This window comes from Pseudopipra pipra, chromosome 29 (assembly GCF_036250125.1).
Source record: "Pseudopipra pipra isolate bDixPip1 chromosome 29, bDixPip1.hap1, whole genome shotgun sequence".
In the NCBI taxonomy this organism is placed as follows: Eukaryota; Metazoa; Chordata; class Aves; order Passeriformes; family Pipridae; genus Pseudopipra; species Pseudopipra pipra.
In genome coordinates, this window is record NC_087577.1 from 1,768,193 (window position 1) to 1,786,692 (window position 18,500).

The following is an 18,500-nucleotide window of genomic DNA, read 5'->3' on the forward strand; positions in this document are numbered from 1 at the left end:
ATTTGCTCTGAGCCAGCAAGGAAACCCCAGCCACGCCGGGAACATTTGTTCCCAATTAGGATGGGGGACGCTCCTTGCTGAGCAGGCACTCCGCGGTTCCCCCGGCCTCGAGCCCTTTCCCACAAAAGCTCCTGGTGCAGGATGTGACCTCATGGGTGGGGTTTTTGGGGGGCAGAGGCTGAGCCAGCCTGTGGGTTTCCCCCCTGCCCGTCCCGATGCCCATCGCAGCCCTGCTCCACGATGCAGCTGCCTGGAGGGCAGAGCCTGGAGGGCAGGGCCCTGCGGGGTGTGTGTGTCCCCACCGGAGGAGCATCACCCGCTGGACTCGCATCCCCCACCCAACTGCTCCGCTAACGAGACCGTCTCTGCCGCCTGCAATTATTTCCCAGGGCGACGAGTGATTAATTCTGCTCAGGAGCTGCGGCTTTCTGCAAATTCACCCGAGCAATTCCCTGGCAGGCTCCGCGCCAGCCCCCCCCGGGCAGGGGGTGCTCCGTGCCAGGGAAAGTTTGAGGAAGATCTGGCTAAAAAAAGCCCCAATGCCAGAGCTGCCCTTCTGCCAAGGGGCTTGGGTCTGCAGATGAGGGGCTCCAGCTGCCCCAGGACCCCACTGGGTGCCCAGGTCCCCACACATCCCTCCAGGAACAAGCATTCAAGCCTAAAGATTCATAAGTTATCCTGGCGTAAATTAACCCTGAGACGGATGCAGGCGGGTAAACTGAGGCACGGCATGTCTCTCTGCTGGACCAAGTTTGGCTGTGAGTGCTGTGTCAGGAGGTGGGATCTGGCTGCTCCCAACACACTTTTGGGGCTGGCAAAGGGTCCCTCCGGCCCCCGGATGGTGCCTCCACCCACTGTGGCCTCGCAGCGAAGGGGCTTTTGCATAATAAAGCCTCCGCTGGGTCCTGGGACCCCCGCCTGTGGTCCACTCTCTGGTCCACTCTCCGTCCTGCTGAAGCTGCCAAATATTAGGAATAACCATCCCAAGGACGTTCCCGTGCCATGATGGGGTCTGCGGTAGGGGGACCCCCCGATCTCCGGCAGGGTCCGGGGGACCCAGTGCCGGCTGCTCGCCCACTTCTGCTGCATTGGGTTAACACCGTGCCCGGGCTGAGCATCCTCCTCTCGTGCGGGGTTTGCCAGCTGCCAGGAGGGAGGGACGGGGAGGGACGAGGCGCCTGCCAACACGGTAATATCTTTTTTTTTTTTTTCCCTTCTTAATTAGGGGAAGGAATAAATATAAAAGGAGGAGGGAAAGGGGAAGGAAAAAAAAAAAAAGAAGAGTGGAGGACACGGACACACACACACACAGAAGCCTCTTTTCTCGGTGCCTGCACTTATGCCTGGTGCAGCTCTTTCCCAGCCGTCCTGCCAACCTGCTGCCGCCCGCTGCCCGCGCTGCCCCGGAGGAGCCGCAGCTCAACCCCGCACCGGGACCCCGGGCAAGGGGACCCCCCGTTTCCCCCGCCGCACAGAGGGGCCCCCGCCGCGGGGCTGCCGCCACGCACGGAGCCAGGTGGGATGCGGGGAGCGCGTGGGGCCGGCGATGTCCCCCGGGGGTGCGGGGCCGGCGGTGCCCCGGGCGCTGCGGTGTCCCCGGGGCGCTGCCGTACTGCGCTTTTCATCTCAGGATCGCATTTCACCTCCCCACGGGCGGAAAGTGAGACGGGAGCTGAGCCGGCGTGGGGATACCCAGAGCTTCCCCCGTGCTTTTCCCCGTGGGGGGCACAGGGCATCCTCCTGCCCTGCAGCGGGGGGATACTCGGACCTGGGGGTCCCCGCGGTGCCGCTTCGGGGAGGTTTGTCCTTGTCACCGGCGCCCCCGAGCACAGCACCGCGCTGCAAGTTTTTTTTCTAAGGGATCAGCTTGAAGCGGCTCCGCAGCGCCGGAGGCAGAGCGGGGTTGGGGGGGGGCTCTTGCGAAGTTGGATGGAGAAAGGACTTTGGTACTGCCTGGCTGCTGCAGCCTGGAGCCCAGCCCGTCCCGCAGCGGGGCTCGAAGGGGTTGGGGATAAGGGCGATTTACCGGGCTGTTTAAGCAGCTGCTCCCACGGGCCCCCTGTTTTGGGAGAGGGGCCGGGGATTCAGGATGGGTCTGGGGTGTCCCGTCACGGAGGAGCCCTCCCCGTCTGTCCTGCAGAGTCTCTCGTGGGGTCCTTGTCCCAAGGAGGCTGCAGTCAGGGTAGCAGTGGAAAGGGAAACTGAGGCACGGAGCTGGGCAGGGGTCCGGCTCCCGCCGCTCCTGCCCGGCCGTGTCGCTACTCCCCGTGGAGGGGGAGGGGTTTAGGGGCAAAAGTGCCCATTCCCAGGGGGCTGGGGACGAGCTCAGGGTTTGGGGTGGCTGTAGGGCACCGCCGGGTCTCCCTGTCCTCCCCCAGCTCTCTCGGCTCCAATCTCTGGCTCTGTCCCAGTGAGGGAGACGGGAGGGCCCGGGGGGAAATTTTTGAGGATTTTCATGGCTCTTCCCAGCCGAGCAGCCCCAGTGTGAACCCCAGGTGCCCCGTGGGGTGCCCCAGGTGGGGGCCGTTTGCCGCAATCCGCTTCCCCTCCCGCAGTCAGAGCATTTCGTCCCCGGGACGAAGGGGCTGCCCTTGAGCATCCCTGCAAGGGACCGCTGCTCCCGTCACGCCGACTTCTCCCGCCTCAGCCCAACCCAGAACCTGTTGCTCTTCCTTTTGGCTGCCGGGGGGTGGGAGAAACTCCCCGGAGCCTTTTCCAGCTCCTGGGCAGAGAGAGAGGGCGATCCCCCGCTTTTCAGGGAATGGATTTAGGCTGGGAAAACTGGGAGATCGGGTGATCTCGCGCTGGGAACGGTGAGATGCGAGTTTGCTGGTGAGCGGCAGCGGGGCTGGGTCCCACCTGAGCAGCAGCGCTGAAGTCTGGGACCCCCCCGTCCTCCACCCCACGCTTCTGTCCCACCTGGTGCCTCACTTTCCCCACCGGAGCCCCACAGCCGGGGAAGGGCGTGCAAACCTTCACGTGTGTGTGTGACACACTTACGGGGGGTGCACATGCTCACGTGTCCCTGGAGGGTTCCTGCGGGGTCTGCTCCGGTCCCCACCCCTCCGTGCGGGACTGTATCTCCCCAGGGACCCTCCCTGGGCTCCCGCGGACCGAGGACACTTCCCACAGCCCAGCCCTGCAACAAGGAGCCCCTTTCTCCCTGCTGGGGTGGGGGGCGGGGGGTTCTGGCAGCTGGAGGGACCCCTCCCCGCCCCGCTCTCCCCACCTGCTTCCGGCCCTTTAAGCTCTGCCAGCGGCTGCTGCCAAGAGGCTGCCGGGCTCTTCCCGCTGCACACCCTGAGCTGGCATGTCCCTGGCACTGCCCAGCTCCGGGGACCCCTCCGATGGTCGCGCCCCACCCACCCGCGGGGGTGGGGACGAATCCTGGACGCAGCGCCAGTTTGCAGCACCGCGGGGGGACGGACACGGCGCAGCCACAAGCGAACCGTGGCTGCGGGTCCGCCCGGCAGCCGGGGCGGCAGCGGGGTGTCCGGAGCCCTTTGCATTGGTGGGGCTGGGGCTGGAGCGGGGCCAGGCTGTGCCGGCGGCTGCTGACTCATTCTGCAGCTGAGCATCCCTGGAAAGCCACCGCTCTGCTCCCCCCTCCTCCGGCTCGCTGCGGGCTGGCAGGGCACCTTGGGAGCCGGGATGAGTAACCGTCACGTGGAGGGGACGAGGGGCTGCGGAGGAGAAAGCCCCTCTTCCGAGATGAGAAGGGACCCCCTCCCACGACCGTCCCCTGGCAGCATCTCCTGCCTTCCGCTCTGGACCAGGTGCTGCAGCCCCAATCCTGCTGGCCTGTCACGTTCAAGGAGCCGCCTCTGAAAGGAGGGCCGAGCTCAAGGGAAAAAGAAAGATCGCTCCTGTCCCAAAATAGTCTTCGGCTCCATTTTCCACCTGGTTTCCCACGGAAATGGAGGTTAGCTGGCCCTGCCACGTGCGTGCGTGCCTTTGTCTCGGTCCCTCCCTGGCATCTGCTGAGCTCTGAGGTCTCAGAGGCAACTGAGCCTCTGCCATTCCTCCTCTTCAACCTTTTTGGCTGCCCTTCCCTAGTCCTGCTCCCAGCTTTTCCCTCATGACGTGTGGGTCAAAAGATTTTCCATCTGTGGAAAATAAGAAAAAAACCCAAGCCAAAAATCCAACCTCAAGCCCCAGATTTGATGGCTGAGAGTCTCTTGCCATCATGGGACTCGGGGACCTCAGGACGTCACCCATGGGCAGAGTTTAACCCTCTCCACATCCCATTCCTGGTGCCAGCACACTGGTCCAGCCAGGACGGGCACGGGAAGGGAGCAGAGACCACTCAGCCCAGTTTGCCCCATTCCTGCAGAGCTTTATCACTTGGATTTCCTCCCTGGGGCTTCGTGGCTGCTGCCCGCGCCACCGTGGCGCCTTGGGGATGGGAAGAAAGGTGCCCGTGACAAAAGCCTTCCTCGCTTGGCCGCCCCGGGGGTGGCAGCCAACCCCCACACTGGAGCCCGGCCACGGCGGCCGCGCAGGAGGGTTTTATCCCTCACTCCAGAGCCACGGGGCTGCATTCAGATGATCCGTCCGGAGCGGAGAAAGCCCCTGGCCTGGCCCTGACAACACCAGCTGGGTCCCGGGTGATCGAGCTTCGGCTGCCCCTGCTGAGCTCCTGCTGGGAAGGGGAGGTTTGTGGTCTACGCATGATGGTTGACGTTCACGGTGCGTGGTACCAGGGGCTGTATGTCCATGGTGTGTGGTACCAGGGGCTGTGTGGTACACCCATGGCTGTGTGGTGCCAGCTGCTGTATGTCCATGGTGCTTGGTGCCATGGGCTGTATGTCCATGACGAGTGGTTCCAGGGGCTGTATGTCCATGGTGTTGATGCCAGGGGTTGTATGTCCATGGTGTGTGGTGCCAGGGGTTGTATGTCCATAGTGCTTGGTGCCATGGGCTGTATGTCCACGGTGCGTGGTGCCAGGGGCTGGACATTGGTGGTGTGTCATGCCATGGGCTGTATGTCCATGGTGTGTGGTGTCAGGGGCTGTATGTCCATGGTGCGTGGTGCCAGGGGCTGGACGTCGATTGTGTGTCATGCCACAGGCTGTATGTTCACAGTGGGTGGTGCCAGGGGCTGTGCATCCATGATGTGGGGTGTCAGAGGCTCTAAGACCATGGAGCTTCTGCCAGGAGCTGAGCATGCATGGTGCTTGGTGCCAGGGGCTATACATCCATGGGGTGTGGTGCCAGGGGCTGTATGTTCATGGTGTGTGGTTCCAGGGTCTGTACATCCTTGGTGTGTGTTTCCAGGGGCTGTAAGTCCACGTTGGGTGGTGCCAGGGATGTGCAAAATGTGGGGTGCCAGGGGCTTCAAGTCCACAGATCTTGGTGCTAGGAGCTATGCATGCATGGTGCTTGGTGCCAGGGGCTGTACACCCATGGCTGTGCAGTGCCAGATGCTGTATGTCCATGATGTTTGGTGCCAGGGTCTGTATGTCCATGGTTGTGCAATGCTAGGGTTGTATGTCCACAGATCTTGGTGCTAGGAGCTGTGCATTCATGCTGCTTGGTGCCAGGGGCTGTACATCCATGGTGTGTGGTGCCAGGGACTGGACATCCTTAGTGTGTGGTGCCAGAGGATGTACATTCATCGCTACGTGGTGCCAGGGGCTGCATGTCCATGGTTGTGTGATAGCAGGGACTGGACATCCATGATGTGTGGTGCCAGGGGCTGTATGTCCATAGTGGGTGGTGCCAAGGGCTGTATGTCCATGGTTTTGTGGTGCCAGGGGCTGTATGTCCATGGTTATGTGCTGCCAGGGGCTGTATGTCCGTGGTGGGTGGTGCCTGGACATCCTTGGTTGCATGATGCTGGGGTGTGAGTGCACAGTGCTCAGTGCTGGGGGCTGTACTCACACCTCTCCCCGGAGCAGTGGTCCCCTGGGCACACTCCAGGAGCACAGTTTGCAGAGGGATGCAGGTGACCAGGACAGCCTCCCAGCAGGCTGGCCCTGGCAGCCAGTGATCTGCTGTGGAGCTGCCCAAGCCACTACTGTGGCTGCCGAAATCAATGCAGCACAAAGAGCTCATAAATCACAAAGCTGCTCTGAGGCTCAGGGTGCTCCGTTCCCAGGGAACGGTGTGATGCAATCCTGGCATGGGGGGCTGAGGAGCTCCCAGCCCCCTGAGGAACCTCTGCAGAGAGGTGAGGGGGTATCAGGGCTGTGCATCATGCAGGGGAATCTCCCCACATGCCCAGCATCACCCTCCCCTCCGGAGGGCTGCAAGAGGCCGTGGGCAGCCGGAGCCCCTCCTGACATGCCTGGCATCCCCTGAGCTGCTCCCTGGGGAGGGCTGGGGGCCGGTGATGGTGGTGCTGGCCACCGGGCTCTCCTTTCAGCACTGGTTCCCCAGCCCTCCGGTGAGAGCCCTTTGTGCCAGGCAGCCTGAGAGAGGCCTGGGACATAATGGCTGCTTTGGTCAGCCCCGGTTTTCCCAGCCCGCGCGCAGGGAGCCTCCGGCGTGAGCTGAATGGCAAAGAAGCCGCCCTGCTCCTTCCCTCCCCCTCTGCCCTGTGCTTTGTGTGCCCTGGGCTGTCACCCCTCCCCAGCGGCTCGCTGACCTCAACCCCCTCCACAAACACTCCCTCTTCAGCACACACGTGCACGAGCACAGGCACACGCGTGTGCACACCCGCACGTGCGAGCTCTGCGACACGCGTGGAGCGGCACAAGCACACGCATGTGCCCCGCTTGCTCGCTCGCCTCCCTTGCTGCCTCTTTCCTGCTCTAACCCGCTGTTAGAACCCTTCCCAAGGTTTCTCACGGCGGCACCGCGGGTGCTGGCATCGCCTCCCTGCCCTCTGTGGCCAGTGCTTGGGCTCAGACCTTCCGTGCCGTCGGTGCCAGACTGGACTCTGCTGTCCCCAGGGGACCCAGCTCCCAGGGAAGGTTGCTGGGGCTGGATGGTACCCAGTGGCTCCCAGCCAATGGTCCTGGGAGCTCGTGCTGTCTCCTTCCTCCTGTTAACCAGGGCACATTTCCTTCTCTTCCCTCTCCTCTCCACTGTCCAAGGGTCCAGGTCATGCCCTGCGGCCGTGCCAGTGCTGCCCTCTCCCTCTGTGCCCTGACACCCCATCCCTGCACAGATGGGCCGGGGGCTCCCCCTGAGCTCTCTCGCTCAGGCAGGGATGGGATGTTTCTGATACTTTTTTGGATTCTAAGGACAGCTGGTGGTTTTTGCTCCCCCCTTGCAGGGCAGAGCATGGCCCCAGCCCTCCCGCTGCTGCTGCTCTGGGTGTTTGCCCCCACAGTGGTCCCGCAGGTGTTTGGCCCTGGAGATGGCACAGGTAACTCAGCGTCATCGGCCGCATCTGCGTCACTCCCTGCCCCGTCTGTGCCCCATAGTGGGGGCTTCAGAGGGGCCCCCACCCTTGTCCTGCTCACGGCTCCTCTCTTCTCCCACCCAGAGGACCTCAAGGCTCTGCAGGTCTCCATCCCACGCCACCCAGCCCTCGACCCTGTGCTGGCAGGCGACATCACCATCCCCTGCCTCATCACCTACCTTGGCCCCCAGCCCACTGCCGGCACGGGCGGCCGCCGGGCTGTCCTGGGAACCCCCCGGGTCAAGTGGACCTTCATCTCTGAGGGCAGAGAGGTGGAGATCTTGGTAGCTCGGGGGGACAGGGTGAAGGTGAGCGAGGACTATCGCCTGCGCGCCTCCCTGCCCATCTTCCACCAGCGCTACACCAACGCCTCCCTCCTGCTCACCGAGCTGCGGCCCAACGACTCGGGGATCTACCGCTGCGACGTGCAGCACGGCATCGAGGACGGCCACGACATCCTCCATGTCAAAGTCAAAGGTACTCCAAGGTGGGGCTTGGGGCGGGTTGGGGCCCTCTCCTGGCTCAGCAAATGCCCCCCCAGGTGCATCTGCACCCACTTCGGGGGGGCTGCCACGAAGCCCCCTGCCCACGCCTTTGTCCTCCCCCAGGGGTGGTGTTTCACTACCGGGAGGGCTCCATGCGCTACGCCTACACCTTTGCCGAGGCGCAGGAAGCCTGTGCCCGGATCGGTGCCAGCATTGCCACCCCCGAGCAGCTCTACGCTGCCTATCTGGGCGGCTACGAGCAGTGTGACGCCGGCTGGATCGCCGACCAGACCGTCAGGTGGGCACCGCAGCCACCCGGGCATTGCACCCACTGCCTCCCCCCATCACCCTTCTGTGAGTCACCAACCCTCCCCTGTGCTCTCCTGCCCCAGGTACCCCATCCAGACACCCCGCGAGGCCTGTTATGGAGACATGAATGGCTTTCCTGGGGTCAGGAACTACGGGGTGGTGGACCCAGAGGACATGTACGACGTGTACTGCTACGCTGAGGACCTCCCAGGTGCCTGCGGTGCCACCAGTCCCCTCTTGCCCTCCCCTGCTTTTGCTCCCACACTAACTCGCCCCTGTAACCAGTTGTGAATCCAAGGAAAAAGCTGCCCTGAACCTCAGGCTCTGGCTCCAGGCCGTGGGGACTTGCTGTGCTGCTTCCTAAAGCATTCTGGTTCGGTTTGGGAGGATGAGGGGCTCTCTCCCTTGAAGCAGGCAGTGCCCGGGCTGGAGTGTGTCCACGGTGATCTGCCCTGGTTTGGCAGTAGAGCGTGGTTAACGCTGCGAGGTGGTTTGGGGTTTGGTTGTGCTCGTACCACGCTTTGCACGTGCTGTGGTGCTGCAGATCCCACCCAGCCGTGTGTGTGGGGAGTGGCCAGTCCCTCCTTTGGACCCTGATGGGGCTCCCCACTGGTGGCAGCAGCTGTTGTGGGGTCGGTTGGGGTGATGCCAGGCAGGGTGGCAGGGACAAGGGACAGGTTGCCTGTGTGCAGGGCACGATGTGCTGGGACAGGGAGATCAGTGTGGTTGTGGGGCCGACATGTAATGTGCCCAGAACTCCTCGGTGTGAAGCCCCACCACAGTATCCACTGGGCTTGCAGATCCCCCTTAGAAATGTCCTGCTTGTGGATTGTGCTGTGCAGGGTGAAGACCTGCTCATCTGTGGTCCTGTTCGTGGTTCATGGATGCTTCAAAGTCTCAGCTCTGTTTGCAAGGGCAGGAATCCCATGTGGCACAAGAGCTCCAGTCATGCCTGCACTGTGGTTGCCACGTGCATGTGCAGGGAAACAGGAGGCAGGGATGCAGGCAGGGAGGAAGACAGGAATGCAGGCAAGGAGGAAGGCAAGGAGGAAGGCAAGAAGGAAGGCAGGGATACAGGCAGGCTCCTCCAGCCCCTGGTGTGCCTCCACACGCTGAAGTCCCCACCTCCACGCCAGCTCCTGGGGTCGTGCGGAGAGTGGAGGAGGTGAGGGGGCTCTCACAGCCCCTGCCCCCCCCAGCTCTGACGCCCCGTCTCCTTCCTCTCTTCGCAGGGGAGATCTTTTTGGAGACGGCCCCAGCCAGGTTCACGCTGGAGGAGGCGGTGGAGCGCTGCCGGGCGCTGGGCGCGGAGCTGGCGAGCCCGGGGCAGCTCTACGCAGCCTGGAACGCGGGGCTGGACGCCTGCAGCCCCGGCTGGCTGGCCGACGGCAGCGTCCGCTACCCCATCGTCACCCCTCGGGAGCGCTGCGGCGGAGCCCTGCCGGGTGTCAAAACCATCTTCCTCTTCCGCAACCAGACGGGATTCCCCGATGCCCAGAGCAGATACGATGCGTACTGTTTCCGAGGTAAAGAGGGGCACTACCCCGCGGCCCGCGGGCGCTCCTGGGCAGGGACCGGCGGGAGGCCTCGGGAAGGCTCTGGCAGGGCTTTCAGGTCCCCGGCGGGTGCGAGGTGCCACCCCCAGGCCACCCGAGTGCGCTGCGTGCAGCAGAGACGGGCTGTCCTGCAGGATCGGGATCGCGTCGGGATCCCTGCATGTTCTCCGTGCCGCGCGCTGCGCTATCGCGATAGGGCGGGCAGGGGTGTTTTGTGCCATCTTGACTTACCGCGGTAGGATAGGAATGTCTTGCACGGTCTCCACGCTGCGTGTCGTGACCGGGGAGGGATAACCTGCATGGTCCTGATCCTGCATGCTGATAGCTCTGGGTAGAGGGGGGTGCTCTGCGTGGTCTCAGCAGTGCATGCTGATATGTCACGACAGAGCAGGGATGCCCTGCATGTCCTCAGTACTGCGCCACTAGATCGTGGTGGAACAGGGATGTCCTGCGTGGCACCGTCGGTCTGTGTGAGCTCTGTGAGCACAGCTGCTGGCCTGGGGGGCACTACTGGGTCCTGGGGACTGTGGAACACAGCCTACCAGGCTGGTTTGGGGCAATACCTCCCACGGTGGGCAGGGAGGAGACCCGTGGGCAGTGGCTCAGCACTGCCTGCACCGCCGGCGAGCCCCGCAGGTGATGAGCTGCAGGGATAATGGGCATGGAGGGAGGAAGAGCTGCTTCTCCACTCCTCCTGCCCGATCCCACCTCTCCGTGTATCCCCTCGGGGCAGTACGGGGACACTGCCCCCGGATCGACTGGATGCTGCACATCTCCGTACCTCAGATTCCCCACCTCTCAGCAGGGTTAGGCAGGATGGGTTAGGCAGGATGGACCCGTCCCGTGAATCCGAGCCCCCTGTAACACACTAACTCCCCGTGCATGTCTGCTCTCCCCGGGGTGGAGGTGGGGGTGTGGAGAAGGACCGTTCCCGAGAGGGGAATGCAGGGTTAAGGATCTGGCCCCCCTACGTGCTGCCAAGCCCCAAAGCTCCCACTGGGGCTGTTGGCTCTTCTGGCTCCAACAGCAACTTGGAAGGCCTGATCCTGCCCCGTGCTGACCCTCTTTAGGCGGGGAAGGGGAGGTCAATGACAGCTGAGTCCCTGCAGGGGTGCCAGGACTCCAGCCCCACTGTGGGGTGAGGGCATCTCTGCCTGCCACTGGGGCAGGACAGGGCAGTAATATCCCACTTTCTTTCTGCCCACAGAAGGGACAAACTCTTTCCCTGAGGCTGCAGGAAAATACCAAGCCCAAGAGCCCGAGGAGAATCTCCTCCAGGAGATTGTCACAGTGGCAGAAAAGCTGGAGGAGCTGCAGCTGCCCAGAGCACCAGTGGAGCTTGAGTCGCGAGGGGCTATTTACGCCGTCCCTTTCTTTGAGGACGCTGAGCTGGAAAAGCCGAGCCCGTCCCCCGAAGACACACCAGGGCCAGGGGCCCGGCACCCCCCACTAGATACCTCCGTGTCCTCAGGTCACCCCACCCCTGCCTCCCCTTTCCCCACGGCCCCAGCCATCCCCGAGGCAGGTGTCCCACTTAGCTGCGGTGCAAAGCTGGGGAGCCCATGGCCTGTGGAGGAGGACGGGGGGACAGGGACAGTGGGGCAGCCACCGTGGCCAGGCACGGACTGTCCCACACTGGTAGGTTGAGCAGCTGCTGTGGCCGTGCCAGGGCTGGGACACAGAGAGGAACAGCAGGCACAGAGGCCCCAGGATTGCGAGGAGAGGTTGGAGGCACCCGTGGGTGCCCAGGTCACCCCTGCTGTCCCTGTCCCTCCTGCAGAGGGAGCCCCCATGGCTGGTGCACTGGTGTCTTGGTGTAGGGCTGTGCACTGGTGTGGGGACATCCGTTGTGTCCCTCCCTCAGCCACAGTCCAGCGTGCAGGGTCAGTGCTGGACCGTAGTTTAGCAGAGCAAGGAGCTGGTCAAGGGCGCTGGCAGCTGGAGGGAAAGGAGGCCAGGCACAGCGGTGAGGGGCTGAGCACGGCCCCTGCCACAGACAAGCCAGGGCTGGGCTTGGCAGTGGTCAAACCAGAGCTGTCAGCCGTGCCGGTTCAGAGGAGACAGTGTCACACGGGCTCGGGGCCGCTTCCATCTCCCCGCGCACCTCTGTGCTGGCATCGCCCCCCCGGCTCTGCCCACCGGGGGAGGGTCGGCAGCGCTGGCGGGAGATGCCGGAGCCCGCGGCCCCTTGGTCCGGCTGGCTCCCGGCGCAGGCGTCTCACTGCCTTTCTGCCTTGCCCTTTGCAGAGGAAGAACAGGGAGCAGCGCCGGGCAGGGGCCCTGGCAGCACATCAGCGGAGAGCCCGGGCGGAGGGCGAGACCCCAGCCTGGAGCCGGACGGAGCCCCCGGCACAGAGACACTCTCCGTGGCCCCGCGGCTGGGCGCAGAGGGACCCACCGCTGTCCCAGCAGGTGACACGGAGCCTCCTGAGGGCTTTCCCCGGCCGCCCAGCCCTGCCGCCCCCGCACACCGCCCCGACCGCCCGCGGGACTCCATGGGGCGGCCGGCCCACCCTGCCAGCCCTGGGGCACCTGGGCACCGTGTGCCATCGCCAACCGGTGCCGCTTCTGCCACCTCGACAGAGCGCCACAAGCCCGGCGGGACGAGCAGCCCCGTCCCCGCCGCTGAAGACGCCGAGCTCTCCGGAGACGTGGTCGAAAGCCTCGGGGCTTCCCCGCTGCCCGCTGCGCCCTCGCAGCCGCAGGAGGAGGGAGAGGAGCTGTCAGGGGCCCCGTGGTTCCCCTCGCCTGCGGCCCCGGGGGACGGGAGCACCGTCCCCGCAGCGAAGGCAACGGCGGTGCCCGGCGGCAGCCGCGCCCCAGCCCTGGAAGAAGAGGAGGCTGTGCCGCGACCCCCGGGCGCTGACCGCGGGATGCCCGCTGCACCTTCCCGGGAGGAGGAGGAGGAGGAGGAGGAAGAGCAACCTGCTCCCTCCGTTGCAACCGTGGAGGGTTTCCTTGCAGCCGTTCCTGGAGAACCAGGTGGGACCCGCAGGGATGGCCTCACCTCTCCCCGTACTGGCAGCTCTGGGGTGACCCTGGCGGGAACCCCGTTGGGAGACCCGGCCCCCAGCACGGCTGTGCCCCTGCCCGCCCTCCCCACGGAGCGGGCCAGCGTCGGGGCAGGCGCCAGCTCGGCCGGGGGTCCCCGCCGTGCCACCCTCGCCCTCGGGGCAGCCCTCTTGGCTGCTCTTTGGCAATAGAGAAAGTCAACACCTTTCCTTCACGCTGTGCTTCCCTCTGTCTGTCCGTCCGTCTGTCTCTCTCTCTCTGTCCTCCTCAGCTGGGTAAGGGAAGGTTACAGGTCTGGAGAAGCACATATTTGTCAAACAAATTGGTCCGAGGTCTGCATGCACTTAAATCTCTTCTACTTCTGTGAAGTGTTTTAATGACTGTTTCCATGAAAAAGCCCAATAAGCAAAAGGCAGCCCCAGCCCCTGCTCTGACTAACCGTGGTACTAATAAAGGGAATTAAAAGCTTTCTAGAACAAGCATCTCGGCGAGCTCTTCCCTTCGTCCTTGCGCCTGCTGCCCACGCGCCTCTCCCACTGACGAACTAATCCCCCACCCTCTGGCCCCGTGAGTCCCTAGGAATGGGGTGGATGGGACCCCCCCTGAGGTCTGGGGGGTATGGCTGCTTTGCATGCTCCATGTGGCCCCCCTGGGGATGGGTCACCCCACGCTGCCCCGGGAGGAGGGGTGAGGGCTGCATGACATGAGCAGGGGGAAACATGGGGGCACCGATGGGTCGTGGGGTGCAGAGCCTCAAGAGAACCTTGCCTTTGGTGACCAAGTACCCCAAAGTTGCTGCAGGCCCCCCAGGGGGCAGTTTCCCCCTCACCCCAGCCCTGGTCCCCCCACAGGAGGGCTGAGATGGGTGAGTGGTGGGTGCATGAACTGCTGCAGGTGGGTGTCACCCACCCAGACCCACCCTCTGCCCCCCCCCCCCCGGGGATGCTCCCAGCTCCAATGCAGTGCAGAGCAGCCAAGACCCTACCCCCCTGTTCCCTGCAAGGGCAGCTGCAGCAGAGGGTACCATGTGAGGTCCCTCCCCCCCTGCTCTGGCAGTGCCCTGCCTGGTCCCGTGGCGTGAAGGAGGCTCTATGGAGGGTGGCAAGACCTTGTGGGGTGGTTGCCCTTGCCCTGGCAAGGAGAGATGCCTGCCCAGGAAGAGCCGTCCATGTGATGTTAGGGCCCTAAATCGCCCATCCCTCCCCGTTCCTCGGTCTGCTGGGGACGAGCTGAATGTCCCGAGTGAGCTGCTGGCACCTTGTGGGGAGGTGATGGCGCCTGGGGATGGGTGAGGGTGACAGCATCACCCTTGTCACGTCTCCACTGAGCCAAGGCCCATGAAATGGGGCACCATTAGGATGAAGGAGGCCAAGGACTTTCAGTCCTCGCTCGGCTGGTGCTGGCAGCAACCCTTCATCACACTCTTGAGCTGGGCTGGAAGCACACGGTGTGCTTCGGGTGCATTAATGACCGTAACGGGCTGCTGGGGACACGCGGGCTGGGGACAGCACCGGCTGAGTTATCAGCCCTGGCCAGGCGGAAGGTGACACCAGAGAGGCAGGCATGTGGCTCACCTTGCTGCCAGGCTGAGGATGTGCGGCCAGGAGGTGCCGAAGGGTTTATCCTTTGTGTGTTCCCCTCCCAAAGTACAACTGCTGCGTCACTCCAGGGGAAAGCAGGAGCTGTGCCCGGGCAGCAGGAGCGGGCCAGGGGCTGGCATGGCAGCCAGACCACTGTTGTGGAGGATGAGAGCATCCAGCTCATGTCTCTGTGCCCTGAGGGGAGGCCAAAGCCCCAGGTCCGGCCAGCTCTGGGCCAGGACAGCTAAGATGGGTCCATCCCATGGACAAAGGGCAGCGTGGGACGGCTCTGGGCACATCACCATGCACCCCAGTCCTTCACCTGCTCCACACTGGCTGGCCCCAGGGGCCAGCTCAGAGACCTGGTGGCTGTGGGACACACAGGGATGAGGCTCTGGCGATGCTGGGCACTGACAAGGTCCCCGAGCCCCCGCGGTGAGGACGGCTGTGTGTGCCTTGCAGGTGGCTGTGTCCCCAACCCCTGCCTGAACGGAGGGACCTGCACGGAGGACGACACCCACGTCACCTGCCTGTGCCTGCCCGGCTACGGAGGCAGCAGCTGTGAAAGACGTGAGTCCCCCAGGTCCCACCGTGGCCACACCAGGTTGCCCCTGTCCAGGTCCTGCTGCCATCTCAGCTGCTGAAGCAGCGGCTCAGGAGACATAAAAGTGGGGAAATCAAGGAGTCTGGGGTGAGTTGGGCTCCATCCCCCTGACCCTCTCCTCTCTCCCTCCTTGCTCCCCGCCGGGGCTCAGCGCTGAGGAGGTGCAGCCCCGGCTGGGACAGCTTCCAGGGAGCCTGTTACAAGCACTTCTCCACCCGGAGGAGCTGGGAGGACGCAGAGACCCAGTGCAGACATTACGGGGGACACCTTGCCACCATCCTGACCCCTGAAGAGCAGGACTTCATTAATGGTACGTGATGTCACCCCAGACCCTGCTGCACACCCCTGGACCGCTGCCCAATGACCCTCAGTCCTGGTCTGCAAGTTTTAAACCTTAAGCCAAAAAAGTAGCCAAGAGCTGAGGCAGAGCCTGGCCCTTCAGAGCTGATGGGTGGGTGGATGGACAGGTAGACAGATACATGGATAGACATGGGAGAAGATGGATAGTAACATGGAGAGACATGGGAGCAGATAGGCTCAGTCTTGGGCCCCTCATGACGAGAAAGACATTGAGGGGCTGGAGTGTGAGCACAGAAGGGGAATGGAGCTGGGGAAGGGTCTGGAGCACCAGGAGCAGCTGAGGGAGTTGGGGGGGCTCAGCGTGGAGGAAAGGAGGTTCAAGGGGGACCTTCTCACTCTCTCCAACTCCCTGACAGAAGGCGAGAGCCGAGTGGGGGTCAGGCTCTTCTCCCAGGTAACAAGTGACAGGACAAGAGGAAATGGCCTCAGTTGCACCAGGAGAGGTTTAGGCTGGACATTGGGAAAACTTCTTCATGGAAGGGTGGTCAGGCACTGGTTGTCCAGCCCTGGAGGGATTTAACAGACATGTGGATGTGGCACTTGGGGACATGGATTAGTGGTGGCCTTGGCAGTGCTGGGGAATGGTTGGACTTGGTGGTCTTGGAGAGCTTTTCCAACCTAAACAATTCCATGATCCAATGACAAGTGGACAGACCGGCAGAGGGTTGGACATATGCAAGTAAATTTGAAGGCAAAGCAATAACCCTCCTGAAAGCAGCTGTGGAGGGACAGGGGGGAAGGCAGAGGGAGAGAGAGCAGGGACAAGAGTGGTGGGGATGGGACAGAGAGCAAAGAGGTCTGGAGGGACTTGAGGGTGAAGGAGGAGAGGGACAGGGAGAGAACTCGCAGGGAGCTGCAGGGACAGGTGGGGACAGGTATGGACAGGCAAGAGGCTGCAGGGCCAGGCAGGGACTGTCCAGACCAGAAAAGGGACCAGCAGAGCCAGGTGGGGACCTGCAGGGACAGGCAAAGGCAGGCAGAGAGCTGCAGGAACAAGCAGTGACAGGCAGAGCCAGGTGGGGACCTGCAGGGACAGGTAGGGACATTCAGGAACAGGCAGGGACCGGCAAGGACAGGTGAGGACCTGCAGGGCCGGGTGGGGACAGGCAAGGCCAGGTGGGGACCGGCAAGGACAGGTGAGGACCTGCAGGAACAGAAAGGGATCGGCAGGGACAGGCGGGTGCCGGCAGGGACACGTGGGGACGGGCAGGGACCGGCGGGGTCCCGGGGCAATGCCGCCCTCTCCCGGCCAGCCCAGCCCCGCCGCTCCGGGGTGTGGGCCGAGGGGGTCTCGCTGTGTCCCTTTCGGGGCTCCCCTTGTCCCCATATCTCCCATCACCCTCCCGCTGCAGGGGGATGGACACCTCTGCTTCCCCGCACTCATCCTCAGACCCCAAATTCAGCCTCCAGTACCCTTCGGCCCCCTCCTGCCAGGTGGTGCTGGGCTGCCTGGGTGTGTTCCCACCTCCAGCTCACCCCCTGCCCCCCAGACCAGTACAGGGAATACCAATGGATCGGCTTGAACGACCGGACCATCGAGGGGGATTTCCAGTGGTCTGACGGAAGCCCCTTGGTAAGTCGGGCTGGGTAAGCCCTTGTGTGCCCTCGTGTCCCCTCACCCTGCCTGGCACCTTGTCATCCTTCTCCAGCACTGGGGTCCAACCCTGGGGCCAGGATTTGAAGCCCCTCAGCAGGGCTGAGCATTCTCAGGGAAGCCAGACCCTGAGATTTGGGGTGCCGAGGCCATGCCAAGGGGCATGGAGGTGGCACCTCGTTCCTGAGGGAGATGTCACAGCCAGGAGGCTGCAGACGGGTGTGTGCTGGTGCAGGACCCCCCCCACACACACTTAAAGGGTGTGCTGGGGTGCCCCGTGCACCCTGCCATGCCTGTCCCCCCAGCTCTATGAGAACTGGCACCCCGGGCAGCCCGACAGCTACTTCCTCTCTGGTGAGAACTGTGTGGTCATCGTGTGGCACGACGGGGGCCAGTGGAGCGATGTGCCCTGCAACTACCACCTCTCCTACACCTGCAAAATGGGGCTGGGTAAGCCGTGCCTCCCCCACCCCGGGCTGAGGCTGCGCCCCTCTGCGACCCCCAAAGAGGGGGTTCCCACCATCCCCACAGCGGGCAAACAGCTCCTGTGCGTGGGCCCCTCGGCCCGTTTGGGGTTTATGGGGCAGTGTTTGCTCCAGGCTGGGGGGGCTGTCCCTCCACGCCGGCTGCAATGACCCCGACCCCCCCTCGCAGTGCAGTGCGGGCCCCCCCCCGCCCTCGCCAACGCCCGTGCCTTTGGCAAACCAAAGCAGCGCTACGAGATCGGCTCCACGGCGCGGTACCAGTGCCGGCACGGCCTCGTCCCGCGCCGCTCGCCCGTCATCCGCTGCCGCGAGGACGGCACGTGGGAGCCGCCCCAGCTGGCCTGTCGCCCCGGTGAGCTCCAGGCCCCCCCCGAATTCCTCTGGCATCTGCTCACCTGGCCTTCCCTTCACCTGGGCCTTCTTGTGTCCCCCCCAGGCCTGGCTCAGCCCCGTGACAACTGAATGAGTCCCCGGGGCAGCAGCCACCACCTGCCCAGGCCCTGGAGCTCGTGGGGATGGGGACGGCACTGGGACACCGGCACAGACACCGGCGTGGGATGAAACCTCGCTGTTGAGTGTCTGCCTCCTTGTTTGTTTTATACCTGTACAAAGAAATCCTAATAACTAAAGACCCCCTCGAAAGGAACCGACAGTGACCTGAAATGCAGCACAACGGGAGTTTTGTTCCGGCAGTCACAACAGAGTCGAAATCAAGGGGGACACCATGGGCAGGGGATGGCAGCGACATGCCAGTATCACCTTCAGCCTCTTTCTCCCACCTCTGCCCCAAGGGTTCTCATTCTGTGACACCCTGGTGGGGGGTGACATGGGGACATCCAAGCTCTGCTGCAGCTCAGCACCTTCCTGGGGTGTGGGGGTGCTTCTGCACTTCCCAGGAAAGGCAGAAGTCACCACCACAGGCTTGGAGTTGTGTACGTGTTGCCCAAACCTCCTCTCCGTGTTCCTGTGGGTATTAAAACAGTAAACGGATGGTGCAGAGTGGTGGCCTGGTCATTTGGTGTGGGGGGTCAGGCACAGGGTGAGACAGGCAGGGCTGCACAGCCCCAAAATAGAGACCATGTCAGCCTCCACCAGCAGACTGAGAGCCTGGGCACAGAAGCAGCGAGGCACAGACCAAAGTGCCTGCACATCCCAGTGACACTG

General features: G+C 63.6%; 1 protein-coding gene across 6 annotated transcripts; it reads left to right on the top strand.

Annotated features, from left to right (window-relative positions):
* Nucleotides 1-1,275: 1,275 nt before the first annotated feature.
* On the top strand, nucleotides 1,276-18,335 carry BCAN (brevican). 6 transcript variants are annotated; one of them, XM_064638394.1, is made up of 15 exons: nucleotides 3,967-4,689; nucleotides 7,223-7,315; nucleotides 7,436-7,828; nucleotides 7,960-8,134; nucleotides 8,229-8,356; nucleotides 9,378-9,671; nucleotides 10,909-11,172; nucleotides 11,949-12,113; nucleotides 12,285-12,683; nucleotides 14,756-14,863; nucleotides 15,049-15,207; nucleotides 16,748-16,830; nucleotides 17,157-17,301; nucleotides 17,506-17,688; nucleotides 17,773-18,335. In XM_064638394.1, exons 1-15 carry the CDS (start codon nucleotides 4,671-4,673, stop codon nucleotides 17,796-17,798), a joined length of 2,634 nt encoding a protein of 877 aa, XP_064494464.1. In that variant the 5' UTR covers nucleotides 3,967-4,670; the 3' UTR covers nucleotides 17,799-18,335. The 6 variants fall into 6 exon arrangements, with proteins under 6 accessions (XP_064494461.1, XP_064494460.1, XP_064494462.1 ...); XM_064638391.1 differs by lacking the exon at nucleotides 3,967-4,689 and adding an exon at nucleotides 1,276-1,516 and having other exon boundaries at nucleotides 11,949-12,683; XM_064638390.1 differs by having other exon boundaries at nucleotides 3,963-4,689; nucleotides 11,949-12,683.
* The last annotated feature ends 165 nt before the right edge of the window (nucleotides 18,336-18,500 follow it).

What these genes read in the sequence shown, in the direction of transcription:
- BCAN (XM_064638390.1), top strand. An exon ending in AGATACCTCCGTGTCCTCAG is followed by an intron (nt 11,173 to 11,948) that starts GTCACCCCACCC and finishes TGCCCTTTGCAG; the next exon opens with AGGAAGAACAGGGAGCAGCG. An exon ending in CCAGCTGGCCTGTCGCCCCG is followed by an intron (nt 17,689 to 17,772) that starts GTGAGCTCCAGG and finishes TGTCCCCCCCAG; the next exon opens with GCCTGGCTCAGCCCCGTGAC.